The 23796-nt window shown below is 41.3% G+C and overlaps 1 protein-coding gene across 5 annotated transcripts in view; it reads right to left on the minus strand.

The window, feature by feature from the left end:
- Positions 1-23796, minus strand: part of DIAPH1 (diaphanous related formin 1) — a 102842-nt gene that overhangs the window by 8590 nt on the left and 70456 nt on the right. For 3 of the 5 annotated variants that reach the window (XM_027042967.2, XM_027043003.2, XM_027042990.2), the window contains 8 exons: positions 8459-8557; positions 4460-4554; positions 4035-4136; positions 3566-3805; positions 3303-3432; positions 2451-2575; positions 1685-1849; positions 1410-1545 (listed from right to left, as the gene is read on the minus strand). In XM_027042967.2, the coding sequence (XP_026898768.2) occupies positions 1410-1545; positions 1685-1849; positions 2451-2575; positions 3303-3432; positions 3566-3805; positions 4035-4136; positions 4460-4554; positions 8459-8557 (1092 nt within the window). Of the gene's footprint in view, positions 1-1409; positions 1546-1684; positions 1850-2259; positions 2576-3302; positions 3433-3565; positions 3806-4034; positions 4137-4459; positions 4555-8458; positions 8558-23796 lie in introns of those variants that run through there. The other 2 variants (XM_053222231.1, XM_053222226.1) reach the window with 1 other exon arrangement.

Here is a 23796-nt window from a genome sequence, read left to right on the forward strand (position 1 = left end):
TGTAAGCAGAGCATCCTGGCTGGAATGTAAAGAGTTAATGTAGAATTCTTGTTCCAGCCAGGCTCTGTTTCCATGGCAACAGCTCAGGGTGGTGAAATCTGAAACTGAAATCCCAAGGAGCCTGCGGGCTTGTTAGCTACAAGGCTGGGCTCACTGCTCCCTGCGCCACCTGCTGGCTGAACATCACCAGTGCAGGTGACCTACATTTCCAACCTCCTGCATTGCCTTGGGGACCCGGGCCAGGTCTTGCTGCACAGCCAGGTGAGTAGGTGCAGCTTTCATCCTGCATGTCAGCTGGACTCCACCTTTCCCTACATCTAGGGACAAACCCTGGCCGCCAGGGGAGAAAGGGGGAAAGTGAAAGATACTTGGCGTGGGCTTTTAACAGCATTTGCAGAACAAAATGTTGTGGCTTATATATATAACTATAGGAAGGACTGTGGAAATGCTTCCCAGAAAAATAGGAAGAAAAGAAAAAAGTGTAGGCTGTTCTGCTCCTTAAGGTCCCGGGCCTCATCACAACAGGAGCTGCCAAAGAAAAGTCCTTGGGAGAAAGAGGTGCTAGAGCAGCTCTGGTCTCTTGTGCTCAGCAAAGCACTTGATTCTTGCCAGACTTGGAGGCCCTAAGAACCCCTTTACTTAGATGGCTAGTGGTGCCTCAGGTTCAAGAAGGGTGGCATCAGCTAAATTCTGTGCACAATGTATACTACAGTTCTCCTCACAGAAGGAGCTGACAGAGGCGGGGGCAGGGCATAAGCAGCAGGAAGGCAGCAGAGACCGGAAACAGAAGGCCAGTAATTAAGGCCATATGTTTCAACAAAAGACATGCTTCTGGTAGTGAAACAGATTCTGCTAACGAAAAAAGAGAGTGGCCAGCTCCCATGCCCCCTCTCCACAAGTGCAATCCCTTTATCATCTGATAGGTACACGCAGTTATGTGTGCACAGTGTGGACAACTCTGCTGAAGTACTGAGGACACAGCCCTTAGTGAAAATAAGCACAAAGGGAGGGCAAGCCACCAGTAAGAGATGGGAGTGGGTCCGGGAAAACATTCTGGGGAAAAGAACAGAAGATTTAGTAGAGGATACAAAAAACAGGCCAGCGGAACATTCGGACGGGCAGAACAATACGTGTTACAGCAGTCCTAGATCACTAGGGACATGAGACCTAATGCGGGAAAACTGGCAAAGGAGAGAGAAGGGTTTGAGCTCGGAGAACTGGATTGCGCATGCAGGGGAGCTGAGGTGAAAGTCCAGCATGAGGCTCTTGGAGGTAGAAGACCGCCAACAATCTTTTGCCAGGAGCTGAGCTCAGACATGAGCTGTTCTCTCTGGCCTCTACATTCTAGGCAGAGAAGTCCTGCAAATGTTCCTGTTTCAACCCATTAGCCCTTCTCCTCCACTTCTTACCTGCATTCATGTCTATGAGTTGCTCTCTCTTCTGCTGCTTCTCCAGCCGCTCCTTCTCTGCCTTCTCCTTGGCTAGTTTCGCTCGCCGCATCTTTTCCTCTGTCTCCCGCCGCTTCTGGTTTTCCTTGACTGCTTGCTGTGGAGGAAAACAACAACACGTGGGCATGTATGCACTTACACATATGCCCACCCAACACTAACCAATGTGAAGCCAACCAATGTGGAAAGTGAGAAATGTCCACAAAAGATTCAGTCCGCAGATAGCCCTTGCTCACCACAAACATATTCTTAAAGTTGTGCAGATCCATGAAGAATTCTTCCACAGACACCTTCTTGGGGTCAAAGAGGAAGTACTCTCCCAGCTCCTTATAGAGGGTCTCCATGTTACAGTGCATCATCCGCAACTTGTTATACTGTTCCTGTGCGTCCTTCACAAAGCTGTGCGGCCAGGAAGTAAAGGACCAAGACCAAGAAGCAGATCCACTTCTCTGGCCCCGAGGAACACTCAGAGATGCATGCTGGCATGCACAAGGATGTTCAGCATAGCACTGTTTATAACAGCAAAACCAAGAAGCAACCTAAATATCGAAAATAGGGGAATGGCAAGCCATAAACCATGGTCCGCCTACAGAAAAGGAGGTGGCAATTAAAAAAGAGGCTGTTCTCCATATATTGCTGTGGAACCTGGGCTTAAGACATATTATATTCAAAAAGAAATACAACACAGTTTTGATTTAAAGTAAATTCATGAGGTAAAAATCAGAAGTTCAGTGGTAGTGGTTACCTTTGGTAAGGGGAGGGAGAAGAGAATACGTGTGTGTGTGTGTGTGTGTGTGTGTGTGTGTGTGTGTGTACTGGAGATGGGGCAAAGGGTAAGGTGTCAGGGAGGAATTTTCGTTTATGTGCATGGGTTTTTTTTTGTTTACAGAATTTATTTCAAGAAGGAAAAATTGTCTATCACCAGATCTATCCTGCTGTTCCCCCATGGGACATTTTCCTTCCCTTCCTAAGAAGCAACTCCCTCATTTTAAGAAAGGATATAGTCATTTTTTCAACAAACTTGTCTTTCTCATCTGTGGCAGCTGGGAAATTCTGAACATCACGCTCCACATCAGAAATCTGTTTCTTCATTTGATCTAGGTTCTTTTGCAAGTTTTCAGCAGAAACTAAAGGAAACACAAAAACAGAGTTCATGATGAGTCTCAAGACCCTCAGCCTCCAGTCTTTGGGGCCCAGACTCTGTCCATACAGCTGTACCCAGTTATCCTGGCTCTCACGCTCTCTCCTCTAGCTGTTTCCCACATTTCAGTTTCCATCTTTCCAGTTCAACTATAAATTACGTGATAACTGAACCTCCAGCCTCCACAAGGAGAAGACAGGTTTCATTTAATTTAACAAGAACCTATGAAATTCCCTGGGATCTTGGTCTCATTTATTGTAGGGCACACAGTTGAAGGGGAAGGAGATATACACAGAAATACAGAGGAAGGGCAGAAATCTGTTCCCATTTCTACCGAATGCTGCTTTTTCTTTGTGTAGTTCCAGGATGATGAGGCCTGATTTTTGACAATCTAGTCCATGCTTTCTGAATAATAATAACTGCTGACCTAGACTAAAAACACCTACCTTTCTTCCAGTTGTTTTTTAGTATTTGGGATTTCCCTAAGAAAGGAAAGAGTGCTTCCCACTTCTATACACGGAGACCTCCCCTCTGCCTGATAATCCTCTCCCCGTGGCTTAGACATCATGCCTAAACCCTCTCCCATTCCCACCTAAAATAGGCAGAACTGAAAACTATCTAAGATAAGATCTAGACCGTGTCTTACTTCCGTCCCCATGCAGAGATTTTGGGGGCCTGAAATAGCCTTCTAGTTTTGCCCCAACCTGCCCCACCTCGGCTGGCTTTCTCCACATGGGCAAGCTCATCTGGAAACTTGAGGACATCAGGATGGTCATTCTCGCACAACTCAGCCAAGAAGTGCAACAGTGTCATCTTCTGATCTGTGGACTTGGTGTCTCGAAGCTTGGGGAAAGAGGAGAAACTGTCAGTCTTGACATACCTAAGATCACCTGAGACCAACAGTATTTTGCCACACTGGGCCCCCAGAGGCCGGCAGCCTTCCCTTCTGTTGCTCTGCTCTAAACCCTTGGCTTACCTTACAGAGGAAGCTGATGTTGAAGCCGAAAGCACCGGCATTCCTGGAGCCAGCATTCATGTAGTTTCCAACAAGTAACGTAATCTCCAGGAGTTTAGAGAAGCTCTCACTCTTTCGTAACTCCTCACACGCAGCAGTCACAGAAACAATCTCTGGCTTAATATTCTCCACTTGCTCACTAAACTGTAGCTTGAAGAGGATGGCGTTGAGGCGAGGCCGCAGGCGGGGCACAGTGCCCATCTGGTGAGGAAGACAAGCAGTTTGGTACAGCAGGCAGGGAGAGGGAAAGTCAGAAAAAACGTACAGGCTTGAGCCTCTCCTATAGGAGGCTCTGAGTTCAAGAATACCAAGCAGAGAGAAACATTGGTTCAAAATAGAAAAGAGGCAAGGAACAAGTACCATGGCTACTCTGGGGGAGCAGAGGAGCAAGGGAGTCAGGGAAGAGCTTACTACCATAGGCCTCACTCACCACCACACCAAACTGCTCCGACTCAGCCAGATCATCATATTCATCCTTTAGTTCAGAAAGCATTTTTAACTGCTCTGGCTCTGGCATCTGCTTAATGAGGTTCTGAAAGAGAGAAGGGACTGTCTCAGTTTGAGGGGGAAGAGCTGACAACTTGGGCCTCCTGTCAGCCCCCCACTGTGCCCAGGGACCACAAAGAAGGAAACATGGATTGGGGGAGAGGTAGCTAGTGAGATGGCAGGACTTTTGAAAAATATACCAGGAATAACCTAACCACCAGAGACACGGACGCTTACCCAAAGCCAGCGTTCCATAAATCATCCTCTAGACCATTATGCTAGAGGACCTCATCCTCTACCCAGAGAGGTGATGAGGCTAGTGCACCGCGATGTGAAGAGCCAATCCAGCAGAACCACCTTGCTCCTTACCTGGATCATAGACTCAGTGAGAACAGACTCATTCACCTCCAGGATGACATTCTTAATCTCTTGATAGGCCATGCGGAATGAACCCAGAAAGATGGCTGCCAGAAAATGAGACTATTAAAAACCTCCACCAGCTCCCCACTGCCTCTGTAGCTAAAATCCAAGTTCTTGAGTCCAGTGTGGAAGGTTCCCACCTCCCAGCTTTCTCTCTCATGAATCCCCACATTTTGGCATATACCAGCTACACTGTTCGAAGTACACATTCAACAAATACTGTGGCTCCTGGCCTTTGCTCACACAGGAAGATTTTGATCTTCTCTATCTCTATACATCCAAGCTACTCACCCCACTCTATTTTTAGTTCCCCACTCCCATGACTCCAGCCTCAAAGCTGCCACTGCCTTCAACTGCTGATTCTTAAACTGCCATATCCCCATTCCCCAACAAACACATCCTGTCTTCCTGTTTTAGCACCAGTCTCTACAGTGACCCCTCAACCTCATCAGAGCGCATGCACGTACTCTCTCTGGTGGGAGAGCCGACCATTCCATTTTCTCTGCATGTACGAGTTCCACTTCACCTCCACCCTCCAGTATAGAGTTTCACTCAGTTTCTACTATTACTGCCATTTCCATTACTACTATTCCTGTTTTGTTTCCTTCTCCTTCCAGTCTCTGGTCAATCCAGACCTCTCATCGCTCTCTTCCGGCACCTGGGCTAATGAATACCACTGGCAAAGACTCTGCAGATCACAGTTCATCAGTGTGTAGCGGCACCAATGATAGCGGGGGTCTCAGCACTGCGCCCTCTTGCAAGCTCCTCCCAAAATATCCTCGTTCCCGCAACTGTCCCACCACTTCTGATTTTTAAGATATTGTTTCTCTTCGCTGAAAAAAACCGAAGCCACTGGTCAAATTACTTGCCAAGCATTTTCTTATGCACTGGAGGTCATCAGCGAGAGCCAGAATAGACAAGGCTTATGTAAAGACTGTGTGGAATTATAGAGAAGAAGCCTTGTGCCAACAGTTCTGTCAGCTTATCAGCAACTACACCCATGTACTCATCCTTTTCTTGTGTCTCAAAAGAACACATGGCCCTGAGGACCTTTTCCTTCAGTGCATACATGTAATCCAGTTTCTACCATCTAAAAAACAAAAAACCAAAACCCTGACTTGAAACTCCTAACTGCCAGCTTCTTTCCCTCACTGTCTAACATTCTAACAGCACAGCAGTCTGTTCTCTTCCACTGCCGCAGTTCTCATCTATTCTCCTGTCCCTAGAGTCCACGACAAGACTGTGAACGTCAGATGTGGGATCTTACACATAACCTACATACATGATCTCATTTCACCCTATTCATAATATCCCCATACGTCTGTAGTATTAGCCTCATTTCATAGAAACCTAATATTTAAAGTTAATAAGCTATTCAAATCCAAGGTCACACTGCCAGTAATTGTTGGAAGCAGGATTTAAATACTAAAGGATTCCAGAACCTCTGTTCTTAACCTCTATGCTACACCAAAATTATTCTTGCTTAGGCTACTGACTTTCCTCCACCAGATCCAGAGGACCTGCCCTGTCCCGTTTTTAGGGGACTCTTGTCTTCATCTGACACTGCTGACTACTCCCACTTTTTTTTGTTTGTTTTGTTTTGTTTGTTTTTTGGGACTTGGGCCCTCACTACTCCCATTTCTTGTAACTTTATACCATTTTTCTTGCTGCTCCTTTCCAGTCTCCTTTCAGTTCTCCACCCCCTGCCCCCACTATTTACTTGCCCCTTTAGTATCAGTGGCCTTCAAAGCAACCTCATGGCTTCAACTATGACTCATGTGCTATCTTCTAAATTCCCATTTCCAGCCAAACCTTCCTCCTGATTTCTACACCCAAATGCCTAACATACCCATCCTTCTGGAGGAGTCCCCACAGGCATCTTAAATTCTACCCTAAAAGTACTCATTTCCACCCACCCCCCCGCCACCTCATTCATGTCCACTACCCACTGCTCCTTCCCAAAAAGACAATTTGCTCCTGCTGGATTTTCCTTTTTCAGTAAACGGTACCCCTCTCACTAGAGTGATGTAAACCCAAGAAAACGTCTCCTTTATTCCCTCAGCCAATCACTAAGTTCCAGTATTTCTATCTTCTTACTATCTTCTGCCTTCCTGCTCACTTTCACTACTACTTAAGTTTCCGGCCCTGATCACTTCTCATCTAGTTTTAAAGCGAGAACATAACTCATCTCTCTGCCTACAGTCTTCCTGTACCCCAGCAATCCAGCCTCAAAGTCACTGCTGAAGTAGCTTCTCCCCAAATTACACAGGACCATATCACTCATTTTCCTGATTAACATCCATTCAATAAATTCCAAAGCTCTCAGGATAAAATAGATGCTTTTTAGCCTAAGCCTGTCAGGATTCTTCATGATCTGGCTTCTTTCTCTTTCTTGAAAGCTTCTTCTGCCACCACTCACCTGCATAGTCTTTACTCAGCTGTACTCAACTACTTGCAGTTTTCCAACTGCACAGTGTTACCTCGTGCTTCTGTGCCTTCACACATGCAGATCTCTCTGCTGGAAACAAGGCAGCCCACACTCTTCACTTCACTCATGACTAATACTTCTTTTAGCTCAGTTAAGCAGGACCTCCTCTCGAATGACATCTAGGATGTGCTCCTTCCAGTACTCCCCCCAGTTAATTTAGATGCCCCTTTCCCGGTGCTCTCATACACATCCTAGCACACCCCCATCAGAGCACTCATCAGTCTGTGTTGTTACCATTATTTACTCTTCTGTCTCTACCAGATGCATGCTTCCTGAGGACAGGGACTGTACCTTACTCAGCTTAGTGTCCCTAGCACATAAGAGGCACTTAGTAATTTCTGAATCACTAAATTATATCTCCTAGACCATCCTTCCAGAAACTAATCTCAATTCTCTGAGTTCTGTTTTCCATATCAGTATCACTCAACTGGAAATAACAATGTCCTACTCCACGGTCGTATCATTTTCTAAAATAAGAGTTATTCTAGTTTTCTGGTCACAGAGATCATCTTGGGAAGAGGAATTATCTCACATTAGTTTCCATAAAAGGACTTACCCACAGATAATATTTAGTAATATTTGCTGTCACTGATCTAGGTCTACACAGCAAAGAACGATGTGAAAGGTGTACTGTTTTCATTCTATCACTGACTTTACTTACAGGTATGTGTATTCATTTACTTGTGTGATCTTGGCCAAGTCACAACATCTAAACTTTGATCTTCTCATTTGGAAAAATGAGAACAACAGCCACAATGCAAGACTGTGAGTGGGTTTTATGGAATATATACCCTTTCATCTCTGAAACACGTGTGTAGTATGTGCCTAATCGAGACTGCAACATGGCAGAACCTCAAATATTTATATGAACAAACATTTAAATCTATAACTACTCAGCATTACCAGGGATCCATAACCAAACAACAACAACAAAATAAACATTCATCCTGATCATCAAATAAGTACTACCTGGATCAACTTGGGGGAAAAGTTTCTGATCCTACTTTGAGAAGTACAGGGTTTACATTATTTGTTCTACACCACAAAGTTATTTTAGATTTAAATGCAATCAAACCAGTGCTGCATTTAAAGAAAGTTCTTGAAGTTAAAAAGAAGGAAATGCACAATAGCTAGAATATTTGTGGTAGATTTTCTGTGGAAGCAATGTAAATAGTAAAGGCTTTGAAATAAAAAAATCTGAAGTTCAAATCTCAGACCTGTCTCTAACTACCTACTGGACTAGGCAAATTCCTAAAAGCCTTAACCTCTGTTTCCTTGCCATAAAACTAGATGCTAACAATCCTGTAGGTCTACTGAGGAATTAAACAAGATGCTGGAAGTTCTTACAATGCTTGGCTACATAAGGAGCTCCACAAATCAAGGGACTTGGATCCACCAAAATTAAGATTTCAGAAGAACCCCCTCACATTTCAAATAGTTGGGAACACAGAGTTACTCACAGAGATTCTGGGCTGTCTTTGAATCCAACACCTTTAACTCTTTTACTTTTTTCTTTTGCACAGATTTCTTTTCTTCTCCACCTTCCTGATCCTTCTTGGCTAGTAAGGGAAAGATTAGAAAAGCATGATGAAGGAGAAGCCACATTCGTGCCTTATTGAACTGCTGTACCAGCCTGGAATGGCTCCTCACCTCCTATTAACAACAGTTTTCTTATTGCATTCCTTCAAAGCTAACCTTCTCTCTAACCACCCACCCTCCTATTACTGACCCCCCTACCAACTATAGTCAACATCCTGTTCCTTTAACTGTTTAACATTCCTTTAACTGTTAGCAATAATGCTTTCCCACCTACATCATATCATTTACTGGCAGATCTTTCTCTGAAGGACCAGATGGTAAATATTTTAGGCTTTGCAGACTATATGATCTGTCTCCACTGCTCAACTCTACCACTATAGCATGAAAGCAGAGATAATACGTAAACAAATGGGCATGTGGTTTGCCAACCTCTTACTAGAGTTTTCCACCATGTTATCCTTTGTGCTTATTAAAAATCCTGTTTATCCTTCAAGCTCCATCTTGAATAGGAATTCTCTATAAAAATTTTCATTTCCAGGGTGCCTGGGTGGCTCAGTTGGTTAACCATCTAACGATTTTGGCTCAGGTCATGATCTCACGGTTCATGAGACTGAGACCTGAGTCAGGCTCTGCCCTGAGTGTGAAGCCTGCTTAAGATTCTCTTTCTCTCCCCCTCTGCCCCTCCTGCGTGCATACATGTGTGCTTCCCCCCCCCTCAAAATCAATAAATGAACATTAAAAAAAAAAAATTTTATTTCCCCAAATGCCTATGCTCTCCGAATCCCCAGTGAATTTGATACTTCTGTAAAGTTTTCCTTCTTAAATTAAACTGATGCTTTGATGGTATTTGTTATCTTACCTCATTCAACAATTATTCAATGTTTTGTGACATTTCTTGTGTATCATCTTGATCTTTTTAAACCCCGTTACTTTTTTTGTTAAGATTTTACTTTTAAGTAATCTCTACACCCAGCATGGGGCTCAAACTCAGAATCCCAAGATCAGGAGTTGCACACTTCACTGACTGAGCCAACGAGGCACCCCAACCCTCTATTACTTTTTAAGTGTGGATACTTTCCCATCCCACCCACATTTTTAACTTCTGGAGCAGGGACAAAATAATATTTTATTATCTCACTCTCTTAGCAGCTAGCATGATAGTAACATTCTCTAAGAAATGGGTGACACTGGCTATTGAGGAGGGCTGGGAAGCAGACAGGGAAACAGGAACTGTTCTGGATGGACAGAACTGTAAAATATTCTGTCCTTTGGTGTAACCTGGCGTCAACTCTTTTTAGGAAGCTCCATGGGAGTATCTCCACAAGGAGGGTCAAGAAACTGACAAAGCTAGTTGCTCTGAGGAGAGGAATGAGGTGCTTGAATACAAAAGTGTATTATAGTGAATAACTTCCTCATATACTGTTTGAATTTTCATTAAACCACAAAAAAGTACTATCTGGTACAAATAAGAAAGACAGCAAACAAAAAAGAAAATTACATGGCAAAAAGTACCAAGAGCTATTAGAAACTCATCCTTTGGCCAGATAGTCCCAACTCAAAGAAGGTATGTGCCAGATTATTCTGGGCACTGTGAATAAAACAGCAAATGAAATGGATTCCTGCCTTCATGAATGTCATATTCTAATAAGAAGAAATAGACAATCAGTTAATACATAAAATAGTGTATTAGTCATAGTTCTGTGGAAAAAAAAATCAAGTAGGGAAGAGAATAGGGGAATTTCATGGGGTTTGGATTGTATCTTTAGTGGGGGGGTGGGGATCAGGGAAGGTCCTAGAATGTGACTTTTGAGAAAAGACTTTTTAGAAAGTGAGAGTACAAACCACATGAATATCTTCGGGGAGGGGAAAGCATTTCAGGCAGACAGAACAACAAATACAAAGGCCTGAGAAAGGAGCATGCTAGGTGTGCTCAAAGCAAAGCAAAAGGTCATTATGGCTACATGGAGTGAGGGAGAGGCTGGGAGAGTCACAGAGGTACTAAAGACAGATCATATAACAAACAGAAATTATGGGTAGTGAGATAAAAATGGAAACGTAAAACATCCAGACTGTATCACAAAAACTTAGAAACAGGAAAGGAAAAAAGTAAAACTAAAGCTCTCATTTTATACAGGCAAGTAGAAAGATATGTATTCATTACTGATGTTAAAAAAACAAAAAACAAAAAAACGGGCGCCTGGGTGGCTCAGTCGGTTAAGTGTCTGACTTTAGCTCAGGACAAAATCTCATTGTTTGTGGGTTCAAGCCCTGCATTGGGCTCTGTGCTGACAGGTCAGAGCCTAGAGCCAGCTTCAGGTTCTGTGTCTCCCTCTCTCTCTGCCCTCCCCCACTCACACTTGCTCACACGCTCTCTCTCTCTCAAAAATAAACATTAAAACAAAAATTAAAAAAAAAAAAGACTCAACTTGTTTGCTTGGCAATAAAATAAAAATAAATATGTGGTATATATACAAGAAAGAAAGGGACAGGGGCTTTAGAAAACTGAGTGGATCTGGGATAGGGGGCACCAGAGCAGAATTAGTCTGCCGTGAAAATAGAGCAGGCTCAACTGAGAATGAGAGCCATCATCGGAGGTAGAACTCCTGAGATTTATGGAATTTACTTGCTACTGAGAAAGAAGGGTCAGAAAAGCAGTACTGAACCCTGGATGATGCTGAGCAGTCATGAAATTATTAATCTCATTTGGATGCAAATGGCTTCTTACTCTCAGTTATATTTATCCTTTGCCACCCATCTGTGTTTGTAAGGAAGAGAATGTTAACAGAGTAAAAAATTACATCCCAGGAGCGGGGAGTTAAGATGGCGGAGAAGTAGAGGGATTTTCCTCATCCCTCAAACATAGCTGTACTGAGTTCAGATCACTTGCAACACCCAGGAAATCGATCTGAGGAGTGGCAGAAAGTTCTCCACAGGTGGAGGAGACAGCTTGGCAGGATCGAGGCTTCCCCACCTCCTGCTTTTTTTTTTTTTTTTTTTTGCCCAGGGTTACTTCAACAAACAAATCAAAGCACACCTAGTTAAAGGTCCAAACGCTCCACCACTACAAGTAAGGAGGAGCTCTCCAGAGGACTGACCAGTGGGACAGAGTAGCCAAAACATATCAACAGAGTACACGCAACATACAGCAGAAACACTTCCTGGAGCGCCAGGTCCCGAACAGGGTATGACCCCGTTTTAATATAGTAGTACTCTTAGATGCAGGACATCTAACAAGCTTTTAAAACACGCAAAAGATGGGACACCTGGGTGCCTCAGCTGGCTAAGCGTCTGGCTTCAGCCCAGGTCATGATCTCATGGTTTGTGGGTTCGAGCCCCGCATCGGAGTCTGTGGTGACAGCTCAGAGCCTAGAGCCTGCTTCGGATTCTGTGTCTCCCTCTCTCTCTGCCCCTACCCCATCTGCTCTGTCTCTCTCTGTCAAAAAAGTGAATAAACATTAAAAACAATTTTTTTTAATATGCAAAAGACAAGATGGAGGAAACTTAGCCAAAATGACATGATGATGGAATTCTCCCCAAAAGAAAAGTCAAGAAGAAATCACAGCCAGAGAATTGCACAAAACAGATATAAACAATATATACAAACAAGAATTTAGAATAACAGTCTTAATACTAACAGCTGGGTTTGAAAAAAGCATAGAGGACACCAGAGAAACCCTTGCTGCAGAGATCAAAGACCTAAGAACTAGTCACGATGAATTAAAAAAATGTTATAACTGAAATGCAAAATAAACTAGGTACAGTGGCAAGACTGAAGAAGCAGATAAGAGAATAGGTGAAACAGAAGATAAAATTATGGAAAATAATGAAGCTGAAAAAAAGAGGAAAAGGAAATTATTAGCTAATGGAGATTAGACATGAAATGAAACACTATCTGTGTATCAAAGGAGTTCCAGAAGAAGACAAGCAAGAAAAAGTGCAGATGATTTATTTGAAAAATTATAGCAGAGAACTTCCTCATGTGGGGAAGGAAATAGGCACCTGAGTCCAAGAGGCACAGAGAACTCCCTTCAAAATCAACAAAAACAGGTCAACAGCACGACATACCATAGTGAAACTGGCAAAATACAAAGATGAAGAGAATTCTGGAAACAGCTAGGGACAAAACGTCCTTAACCTACAAGGATAGACACACAAGGGTAGTAGCAGACCTGCCCACTGAAACTTGCCAGGCCAGAAGGGAGTGGCAGGAAATATTCCATGCGCTGAATAGGAAAAATATGCAGCCAAGAATCCTTTCTCCAGCAAGGCTGTCATTCAGAATAGAAGGAGAGATAAAGACTTTCCCAGACAAACAAAAACTAAAGGAGTTCGTGACCACTAAACCAGCCCTGCAAGAGATCCTAAGGGGGACTCTGTGAGTGGAAAGCAGCAAAGACTACAAAGGACCAGAGGACATGACCACAAACATGAAATCTACAGATAATACAATGGCCCTAAATTCATATCATTCAATAATAACTGAATGTAAACAGACTAAATGACCCAATCAAAAGATACAGGATATCAGAATGGATTAAAAAAAAAAAAAAAGATCCATCGTATATCCTGCCTATAAGAGAATGAGGACCGTGTAGGACACCTGCAGAGTCAAAGTGAGGGGATGGAGAACCATCTACCAGGCTAATGGATGTCAAAAGAAAGCTGGAGTATCCATACTTATATCAGACAAACCAGACTTTAAAACAAAGACTGTAACAAGAGATGAAGAAGGGCATGATATCATAATTAAGGTGTCTATCCATCAAGAAGAGCTAAGAACTGTAAATATTTATGCTCCCAAGTTAGAAGTACCCTAATATTTAAATCAATCATAAGCATAAGCCAACTTACTAATAACAATAGCATAATTGTTGGAGATTTTACTATTCCACATATACCAATGGACAGAACATCTAAGCAGAAAACCAACAAGGTAACAACAGCTCTGAATGACACACTGGATCAGATGGACTTAACAGACACACTCAGAACATTCCATCCTAAAGTATCAGAATATACATTCTTCTTGAGTGCACATGAAACATTCTCCTGATCACATATTGGGTCACAAATTAGCCCTCAACAGGTACAAAAAGACTGAGATCATACCATGCATATCTCCAAATCACAAGGCTATGAAACTTGAAATCAACCACAAGAAAAAATTTAGAAAGCACCCAAATGCATGGGGTTAAAGAACATACTCAAGAATTACCGGGTCAACCAGGAAATTAAAGAAGAAATTAAAAAATACACGGAAGCAAATGAAAATGAAAACACAAAAGTCCAAACCCTTTGAGATGCAGCAAAGGTGGTCCTGAGAGGAAAATACATTTCAATTCAGGCCTATCTCAAGAAGCAAGAAAGGTCCCAAATTCACAACCTAACCGCACACCTACCTAAAGGAACTAGAAAAGGAGCAGTAAATAAAACCCAAAGCCAGCAGAAGAAGGGAAATAATAAAGATTAGAGGAGAATTAAACGACGCAGAATCCAAAAAAAACCACCAGTAGAACAGATAAATGAAACTAAGAGCTGGTTTTTTGAAAGAATAAACAAAATTGATAAGCCCCTAACCAGATTTCTCAAAAAAAAAGAGGACCCAAATAGATAAAGCCATGAGGGAAAGAAGAGAGATCACAACCAACACTACAGAAATACAAACTATTTAAGAGAATATTATGAAAAATTATATACCAACACACTGGACAATCTGAAAAAAATGGACAAATTCCTAGACACTCACACACTACCAAACTCAAACAGGAAGAAATTGAAAATTTGAACAGGCCCATAAGCAGCAAAGAAATCAAATCAGTTATCATAAATCTCCCAACAAATCAGAATCCTGGGCCAGATGGCTTCCCAGGGAAATTCTACCAGACATTTAAAGCAGTTAATACCTATTCTCAAACTGTTCAAAAAAACAGAAATGGAAGGAAAGGGGGCGCCTGCATGGCTCGGTCGGTTAAGAGTCTGACTTTGGCTCAGGTCACGATCTCGTGGTTTGTGAATTCAAGCCCCGTGTCAGGCTCTGTGCCGACAGCTCAGAGCCTGGAGCCTGCTTCAGATTCTGTGTTTCCGTCTCTCTCTGCCCCTCCCCTACTTGTGCTCTGTCTCTATCAAAAATAAATAAAAAATGTAAAAAAAAATTTTTTTAAAAAAAGAAACGGAAGGAAAGCTTGTAAACTCATTCTATGAAGCCAGCATTACCTGGATTCCTAAACCAGTCAAAGACCCCACTAAAAAGGAGAATTAGAGGCCAATATCCCTGATGAAAATGGATACAAAAATTCTCAATAAGATATTAGCAAATCAAATTCATAAGTACATTAAAAGAATTATTCACTATGATCAAGTGGGGTTCATTTCTGGGCTGCAGGGCTGGTTCAATTTTTGCAAATCAATGTGATACACCACATTAATAAAAGAAAGGGTAAGAACCATATGATCATTTCAGTAGATACAGAAAAAGCATTTGACAAAATACAGCATCCTCTCCTGATCAAAACCCTCAAGAAAGTAGGGACAGAAGAAACATACCTTAATATAATAAAAGCAATTTATGAAAGGCCCTCAGCTAGTATGATCCTCAATGGGGAAAGACTGAGAGCTTGGTCAGGAACATGACAGGGATGTCCACTCCCACCACTGCTGTTCAACATAGGGCTGGAAGTCCTAGCCTCAGCTGACAACAAAAAGAAACAAAAGGCATCCAAACTGGCAAGGAAGAAGTCAAACTTCCACTCTTCACAGATGAAATGATTAACTCTCATGGAAAACCCAAAAGGTTCCACCAAAAAACTGCTAGCATGGATACACAAATTCAGCAAAGCTGCAGGATATAAAATCAATGTACAGAAATAGGTTGCATTTCTATATACCAATAATGATGCAGCAGAAAGAGTTTTCAAGGAACTGATCCCATCTACAATTGCACCAAACACCGTAAAATACCTAGGAATAAACCTAACCAAAGAGGTAAAAGATCTGTATGCTGAAAGCTATAGAAAGCTTATGAAAGGAATTGAAGAAGATACAAAGAAATGGAAAAATATTCCATGCTTACGGATTGGAAGAACAACTATTATTAAAATGTTAATACTACACAAAGCAATTTACACTTTGTGTACGCAATCCCTATCAAAATAGCACCAGCATTCTTCAGAGCTAGACCAATCCTAAAATTTGTATGGAACCACAAAAGATCCCAAGTAGCCCAAGTAATGTTGAAAAAGAAAACCAAAGCTGGAGGCATCACAATTCTGGATTTTAAATTGTATTACAAAGCTGTAATCATCAAGACACTATGGTATTGACACAAAAACAGACACACAGATCAATGGAATAGAGAACCCAGAAACAGACACAAATATATGGCAAACTAATCTTTGACAAAGCAGGAAAGAGTATCCAATAGAAAAAGAACATTCTCATCAGCAAATGGCACTGGGAGAACTGGACAGCAACATGCAGAAGAATGAAACTGGACCACTTTCTTACATGAATAAATTCAAAATGGATGAAAGACCTATTGTGAGACAGGAAACCATCAAAATCCCACAGGAGAAAATAGGCAGCAACCTCTTTGACACCTTGGTCACAGCAACTTCTTACTTGACATGTCACCACAGGCAAGATAAATAAAAAGCAAAAATGAACTATTGGGACCACATCAAGATAAAAAACTTTTTTCTGCACAGGGAAGGAACAATCAGCAAAACTAAAAGGCAACTTGATGGAATGGGAGAAGATATTTGAAATGATATATCAGATCAAGGGTTAGTATCCAAAATCTACAAAGAAGTTACCAAACCCAACACCCAAAATCAAATAATCCAGTGAAGAAGTGGGCAGAAGACATGAACAGGCACTTTTCCAAAGAAGACATCCAGATGGCTAACAGACACACGCAAAGATGTTCAACATCACTCATCATCAGGGAAATACAAAACAAAACCACAATGAGATAACACCTAACACCTGTCAGAATGGCTAAAATTAACAATTCAGGAAACAACAGAAGTTGGTGAGGATGCAGAGAAAGAGGATCTCTTTTGCACTGCTGGTGGGAATGCAAACTGGCCGCAGCCGCTCTGGAAAACAGTCTGGAGTTTCCTCCAAAAAATAAAAAAAGAACTACCCTATGACCCAACAATAGCAGTACTAGGAATTTATCCAAAGGATATAAAAATGCTGATTCGAAGGAGCACATGCACCCCAATGTTTATAGCAATGTTATCAACAATAGCCAAATTATGGAAAGAGTCCAAATGCCCATCAACTGATGAATGGATAAAGAATATGTGGTTTATATGTACAACGGAATACTACTCAACAATAAAAAAGAATGAAATCTTTCCATTTGCAACAACGTGGATGGAACTAACGTGGATGGAACTTATTACACTAAACGAAATAAGTCAGTCAGAGAAAGATGTCATATGACTTCATCCATATGTGGAATTTGAGACACTCAACAGATAAACATAGAAAAAGGAAGGAAAAATAACAAAAACAGAGACGGAGGCAAACCAGAAATACAGAGAACTGAGGGTTGCTGGACAGAAGGGAGGTCAGTGGGGGGATGGATTATGGGTGATGGGCATTAAGAAAGGCATTTGTTGGGACGAGCAATGGGTGTTATAGGTAAGTGATAAATCACTGGGTCCTACACTTGAAGCCAAGACTACACTGTACATTAACTAACTTTAAATATAAACAAAAAAGGGGACAAAAGGTACCTTTTTGTGGAAGATAGAACTACATGTAGCAATTCATAACAACCACTAGACTAATGAGGAACTACTACAACTAATAATTTAGACAAGCATATGTGTTGAGGCCCCTTTTAGACCAGAGGCTTGAGCGACAGATTATAGAAAGGACTCACAGTGACCCCCGGGGGCTGATTACACACAGGCCCATTAGGTGACCCCCACCTCAAGATATCCATAGGCCCTGACCAATTCCATACATCCCTAGCCATACCTCCTCACCTTCCCTCTTTAAAAAAAAAAATTTTTTTAATATTTATTTATTTTTGGTAGAGACAGAGCATGAGCAGGGGAGGGGCAGAGAAGGAGACACAGAATCAGAAGCAGGCTCCAAGCTCTGAGATGTCAGCACAGAGCCTGACGTGAGGCTGAAGTCAGACACCCAAATGACTGAGCCACCCAGGCGCCCCCTCACCTTCCCTCTTTAAAAACAGTCCCCATCCACTACCTCATTGCAGATAGCCTTTCCTCTGCTGTCCTGCCCACTGCTCCCTTGTGGGGGTGTATTCAATAAACTTATATCTGCTTTATTCTGCCTCAGGTGAATCCTTTCAGCACCTGCGCCATCAGCTTCCTTACCCCACATTAGGAGGCCTCCCTCACATCGAGAATGACACCACAATATGGACTTCTTAGCTCTACCAAAATGGAGTATCCCCACATAGAGGAAATATATTGTATTTAAAAACTGGGGAGGGTAAAGGGACCTGAATGAAAAGAGAGTTTCTATGCTTCAGTGGAACTGGTAAAACATCAGTATCATTAGACTAGGATACGTTATAAGTGTATGTATAATGTCACACCTGGAGGAACACCCAAGCAACCTATATGAAGTGATAAACTCAGGTACTATACATTAATCAAAATGGAATCCTAACAAATGTTCAAAGAAACACAGTAAATTAAGAGAAAAAGATGAAACAAACAGAAAACACAATGACAGACTTAAGCCCTAACATTCAGTAATTACCTTTAATATAAAGGGTCTAAATACAATAATTAACAGAGATAGGCTATAGTTTAAGTGCCTGACAATTAGCTTTTTGGATTCTGATGTATGAACCTGACTTTACGTTTCTGATTGCTGAGGCATCCATTTCAAAGACATCTATCTCCATATTGCCAGCTATACATCTATATGAAGAGCCAGGCTGCCCACCCATGAAGCTTCCCTTTTAGAAAGCCCTGGGTAACCTAAAATAACTGTTTGAGTGGCCCCGCTTTTCTCTTACTGCAACTTAATTCTTGCTATTATGTTTTAAAATCACCAATAGAGTCAACTGGCAAAACCCTAGGTACCCCACCCTTGACCCTGATAAAAGCAGAACTCCAGGACTGGCCTTTCTCTCTTGCTCTACCAGAGACTTCGCTGTGTGGCCCCAGGTGTGTCCCGCACACTCCAGGACCTGTGAACAATAAACTTTCTTTCAAAGCTCCCCGATAACTGTTGCTGAACCGCATCCTGCAATCATAAGAACCAGCTTCAGCATGGGTTCTGCTCAGGAAAATATGTGTGCGGGCTCCCTGCGTGTGTGGGAGCTTGTAGCAAGTAGCAGGGCTCAAATGAGTACCTCCAGGCATTCCAAGCTGACAGTGATACTGATGGGCTCAGACAGACACAAAACAATGGCCAAACAGATTAACAAAAGACCCAACAATATGCTGGTCTATGAATTTACTTCAAAAACAAAAATAAAGGTAGGTTGTAAGTAAAAGGTTGAAAAAAGATACACCATGCAAATATTTTTTAAAAAAAGCAGTGTCTAGGGGTACCTGGGTGGCTCAGTTGGTTAAATGTCTGCCTATTAATTTCGGCTCAGATCGTGATCTCATGGCTCAGAGGATACAGCCCCACACTGGGCTCCATGCTGACAACATGCAGCCTGCTTGGGGTTCTCTGCCTCTTCTCTCTCAGTCTTCTCCCTCACCTTCTCTCTCTCTCAAAATAAATAAATAAACTTAAAAAAAAAAAGCATCTATATATTACATCAGGGCAAAGAAAACACATAAACAAAGAGGGAATTACATAATGATTAAAAGATCAATCCGCTAGTAAGGCATAACAATTCTAAATGTGTATGTACTAAACAACAGGCTCCTGAATACAATAAACAAAAACTGAGAGATGAAATGAGAACCCAACATACCAATACTTTAAGACATCAATACCTTACTCTCAGTAATGGGTAGAATTACTAGGCAGAAGATCAGCAAGGATACCGAACAAGTGACCACTACACTCAATCAACAGTAATACTTAGTAATACGTAGGAAACACTTTACCCAAAGCAGTGGAAAAAACATTTTTTCAAGCGCTTCACTGGACATTTCACCAAGAAAGATGCTATCTTGGGCCATAAAATAAACCACAACAGATTTAAAGGACTGAAATCAGAGCATGTTCTCTAATCATAATGGAATCAAACTGTAAATCAGTAACAGGTAACAGGAAAATATCCAAACATTTGAAACTAAAGAACTACTTCTAAGTAAACTGTGAATCAAAGAGGAAGTCTCAAGAGAAAATTTTAAGATACACAGAACTAAATGAAAATGTAAGCACAACACATAAAAATATATGGGGTGCAGCTACAACAATGCTGACAGTTAAAGTGACAGCCCCAAGTTTATATCAGAAAAGATCACAAGTCAATAGTCCCATTTTCTATCTCAAGAAACTAGAAAAAGAGCAAAACAAATCCAAAGCAAGCAGAAGGAATGAAATAAAAAACATAAGAGCAGAAATCAATAAAAATGAAAATAGAGAAAAACCAATGACTCAAAAAGCTGCTTGAAAAACATCAATTAAATAGGTAAACATCCAGAAAGACTGACAAAGATAAAAAGGGAGCCCTATATTACTAATATGAGGAATAAAATAGATTATCACTAGAGGTCCTCTACCAATGAAAGCATAGTAACGGAATACCACAAACAACTCTGTACTCATGAAATGGACAATTTACAAGAGATGGACCTATTCCTCAAAAGCTACCATCTATCAAAACTCAACCAAGATGAAATAAATAACCTGAATACTCCTGAAACCATTTTAACAATTGAATTCAAAATTAAAAGGCTCCTGAAAAAAAAGGTGGTTCAGAAGATTTCACTAGAAACTTCCTTAACACATTTAAAGAAAAATGAATGCCAATTTAATATAATGTCTTCCAGAAAATAGAAGACGGGACACTTTCTACTTCACTTTATGAATGCCAATGAATTGTTTATTTTAGTTATTTTTATGTTATGTGAATTTCACCTCAATAAAAAATTGGTAATTAAGATGTGTAAAATCACAGGGGCACCTGAGTAACTCAGTCAGTTAAGCATCTGACTTCAGCTCCGGTCATGATCTCGCCATTCCCAAGTTTGAGCCTGCACCAGGCTCTGTGCTGACAGCTCAGAACCTGGAGCCTGTTTCAAATTCTGTGTTTCCCTCTCTGTCTCTGCTTCTCCCCCACTCATGAGCGCACGCTCTCTCTCTCAAAAATAAACATTAACAAAAATTGTTTAAAAAAAAGATACGTAAAATCACAAATTATATCAGTGAAATGTGAATATGGGTTGTTTATTAGCTAACAGTATTCTATTGATAACTGATTTCCTAAATGTGGTAATTGCAGTGTGGTTATGAAAAAGAATATTCTTCTATGTGGGAAAGGAATATTCAAGAATTTAGTTGTAAAGGGCCATGATGTCAGTACTTTATCTCAAACTGTTCAGTTTAAAAAAAAAGGAAAGTGTTCACAGTACCATTATCCACAACAGCCAAAATGTGGAACAACACAATGTCCATCAACTGATGAATGTAAAAACAAAATGTGGTATATCTAAAAAGAACAGGCTATTTTTCAGCCATAATCTGGAATGAAAAACTGATACATGCTACAACATGGGGCAACCTTGACAACATTATTAGTGAAAAGGCCAGACACAAAAGGGAAAATATTATTGCACATACACAAAATGTCTAGAAAAGGCAAATCCATACAGACACAAGCCAGATTAGAGATTAACCAAGTTGGGGGAAGAGGAGGTGAGGAGTGACTGCCAATGGATTCAGGGTTTCTTTTGTGTGTGTGATGAGAATGTTCCAGAATGAGACAGCAGCAGAGGTGTACAACTCTGTGATATACAAAAAAACCCCACAGAATTGTACACTTTTAAGATGAATTTTTTTGTTGTTTGAAAGTTCTTAATGTTTTATTTATTTTTAAAAATTTTAAATATTTATTTTTGAGAGAAAGCACGCATGTGCTTGCTTGTGCGCACGCCTCAGTGGGGGAGGGGCAGAGAGAGAGGGAGACAACAGAATCTGAGACAGGCTCCAGGCTTTGAGCTGTCAGCACAGAGCCCAATGCAGGGCTCGAACCCACGAACTGTGAGATTATGACCTGAGCTGAAGTCAGACACAAGTTCATGACCTGAGTGGAGTTCGGAGGCTTAACTGACTGAACCACCCAGGTGCCCCCTAATGTTTTAATTTTTAAAAGCAAATTTTGGCTATAAAAAGGATAAATTTCATTAGCTGGAAAATCTCTTCACCAAGACCGACATCTTGAAGGTAATCAATACAGAAATGCTTTTATGGGGCACCTGGGTAGCTCAGTCGGTTAAGTGTCCAACTTTGGCTCAGGTCATGATCTCACCATCTGTGAGTTCAAACCCCATGTCAGGCTCTGTGCTGACAGCTCAGAGCATGGAGCCTGCTTCAGAATCTATGTCTCCCTCTCTCTCTGCCCCCTTCGCCACGCATGCTCTCTCGCTCTCAAAAATAAAAACAGAAAAAGAAAATGCTTTTATAATGATTTAGAAGTAATCTTGTCTGATACCTTTGACGGTTTACTAGTAAGTGAAGCAGCCTGTGTTTCTTGATTTTTCTCTGCTTCATTTTAACCACAAGACGGTTTTGGCTGGTAGTGCAAAGGGAGAGAGGGACATACCAACATAGTACTAAGTCTGAGGAGGTTAGTCTCAAAGGAGAGGCAACACACATGCTAACCCTCTGACCAGTTGTTCTAGGTGAATTATTTTGTGTGATAAGAAGATGTCTAGGGTCCCTTTAACTTGAAGGATCTATATCTGCCTGCTTGATTTAGCTTAATTTTCTTGTTTTAAATGACTATTTAGTCTTAAATAGTATCCTTTTAAATATATTTCTTTAGGTTCGGTTCTTCAGAATGCGTATGATACCAGGGCATTCTTTGAACCATCATTTCAGTCATAGAGAATGGCTTATCTTTACAAAAGTCCCTGGGTTAGCCTGGGCTGTGGCCCAGAGAGCGGTCTACCACAGTATCTGCTCCCTTTCCACGATGTGGAGATTTTGTCCTGGGAAATGATGGCCCAGGTAGGGACCATATTTCCCAGCCCATCTTCATCTGGGAGTGACCATATGATTAATTCTCATCAATGGAGTATGGGCGAAGTGATGTATATGGATTCTAAGCCAGGACTTTTTTTTGCGGGGGAGGGCTACAAATTAAAATTTATTTCTTGCTTTAAGGGTGAATCTTCTGGTATATGAATTACACTTCAGAATATATATACACACACACATATATAAATACATATATATAATGGACTACAGACCTAAATGGAAAACCTAAAACTATTAATTTCTAGAAGAAATTGGAAAAATCTTACCAATTTTGGGGTAGGCATGGATTCTTAAAAACACAAGAGTACCAACCATGTGGTGTGCAGTATCTTAAGTGGGCCCCCTTCTTAGTGCACACACCCCGTATAACCCTTCTCCTTGACTGTAAGTGGGCCTGAACTACTCTAGTAAGCCCTTTTACAGAACAGTTTAGAGGTCAGAGACAAGCAAAGTCAGATTCAAAGCTGCAGCAGATGCTCTCCGGCTGTCCTTGAAGAAGCAAACCCTGTGCTGTGGAGATGACCTTGTGGGAGGAAATGATGAGCAGCCTTTCGAAGCTGACAACAGCCCTTAGCTGATGACCAGCAAGAAAACAGGTATCTATGTCCTACAATTACAAGGAACTGGATTCAGCCAAATGACACACAAGCTTGGAAGAGGACACTGAGCTCCAGAAAGCAGTGCAGCCCAGCTGGAACCCCGATTTCAGTTTGGAGTGACCATGAGCAGAGGATCCAGCTAACCTGGATTCCAGATCCATGGAAACTGCAGGGTGATAAACTTATGTTGGTTTAAGTTTGTTGTAATTTCTTATAAAGCAACAGGAAATAATACATAACATAAAAGAAAAACTTGATAAAGCAGACCATCAAAATTAAAAACTTTTGTTCTTTCAAAGATACTGTTAAGGAACAAAACGATAAGCTACAGCTTGGGAGAAAATATTTGCAAAACATATATCTTGATAAAGGACTAGTATCCACAACATATTAAAAAACTCTCATGATTCAATCATAAGAAAACCCATTTTTTTAAACGGGCAAAATATCTGGAGAGAGACTTCAGCAACGAAGACATACACAGGGAAAGATGCTCATCA

Source organism: Acinonyx jubatus, chromosome A1 (genome assembly GCF_027475565.1).
Source record: "Acinonyx jubatus isolate Ajub_Pintada_27869175 chromosome A1, VMU_Ajub_asm_v1.0, whole genome shotgun sequence".
In the NCBI taxonomy this organism is placed as follows: domain Eukaryota; kingdom Metazoa; phylum Chordata; class Mammalia; order Carnivora; family Felidae; genus Acinonyx; species Acinonyx jubatus.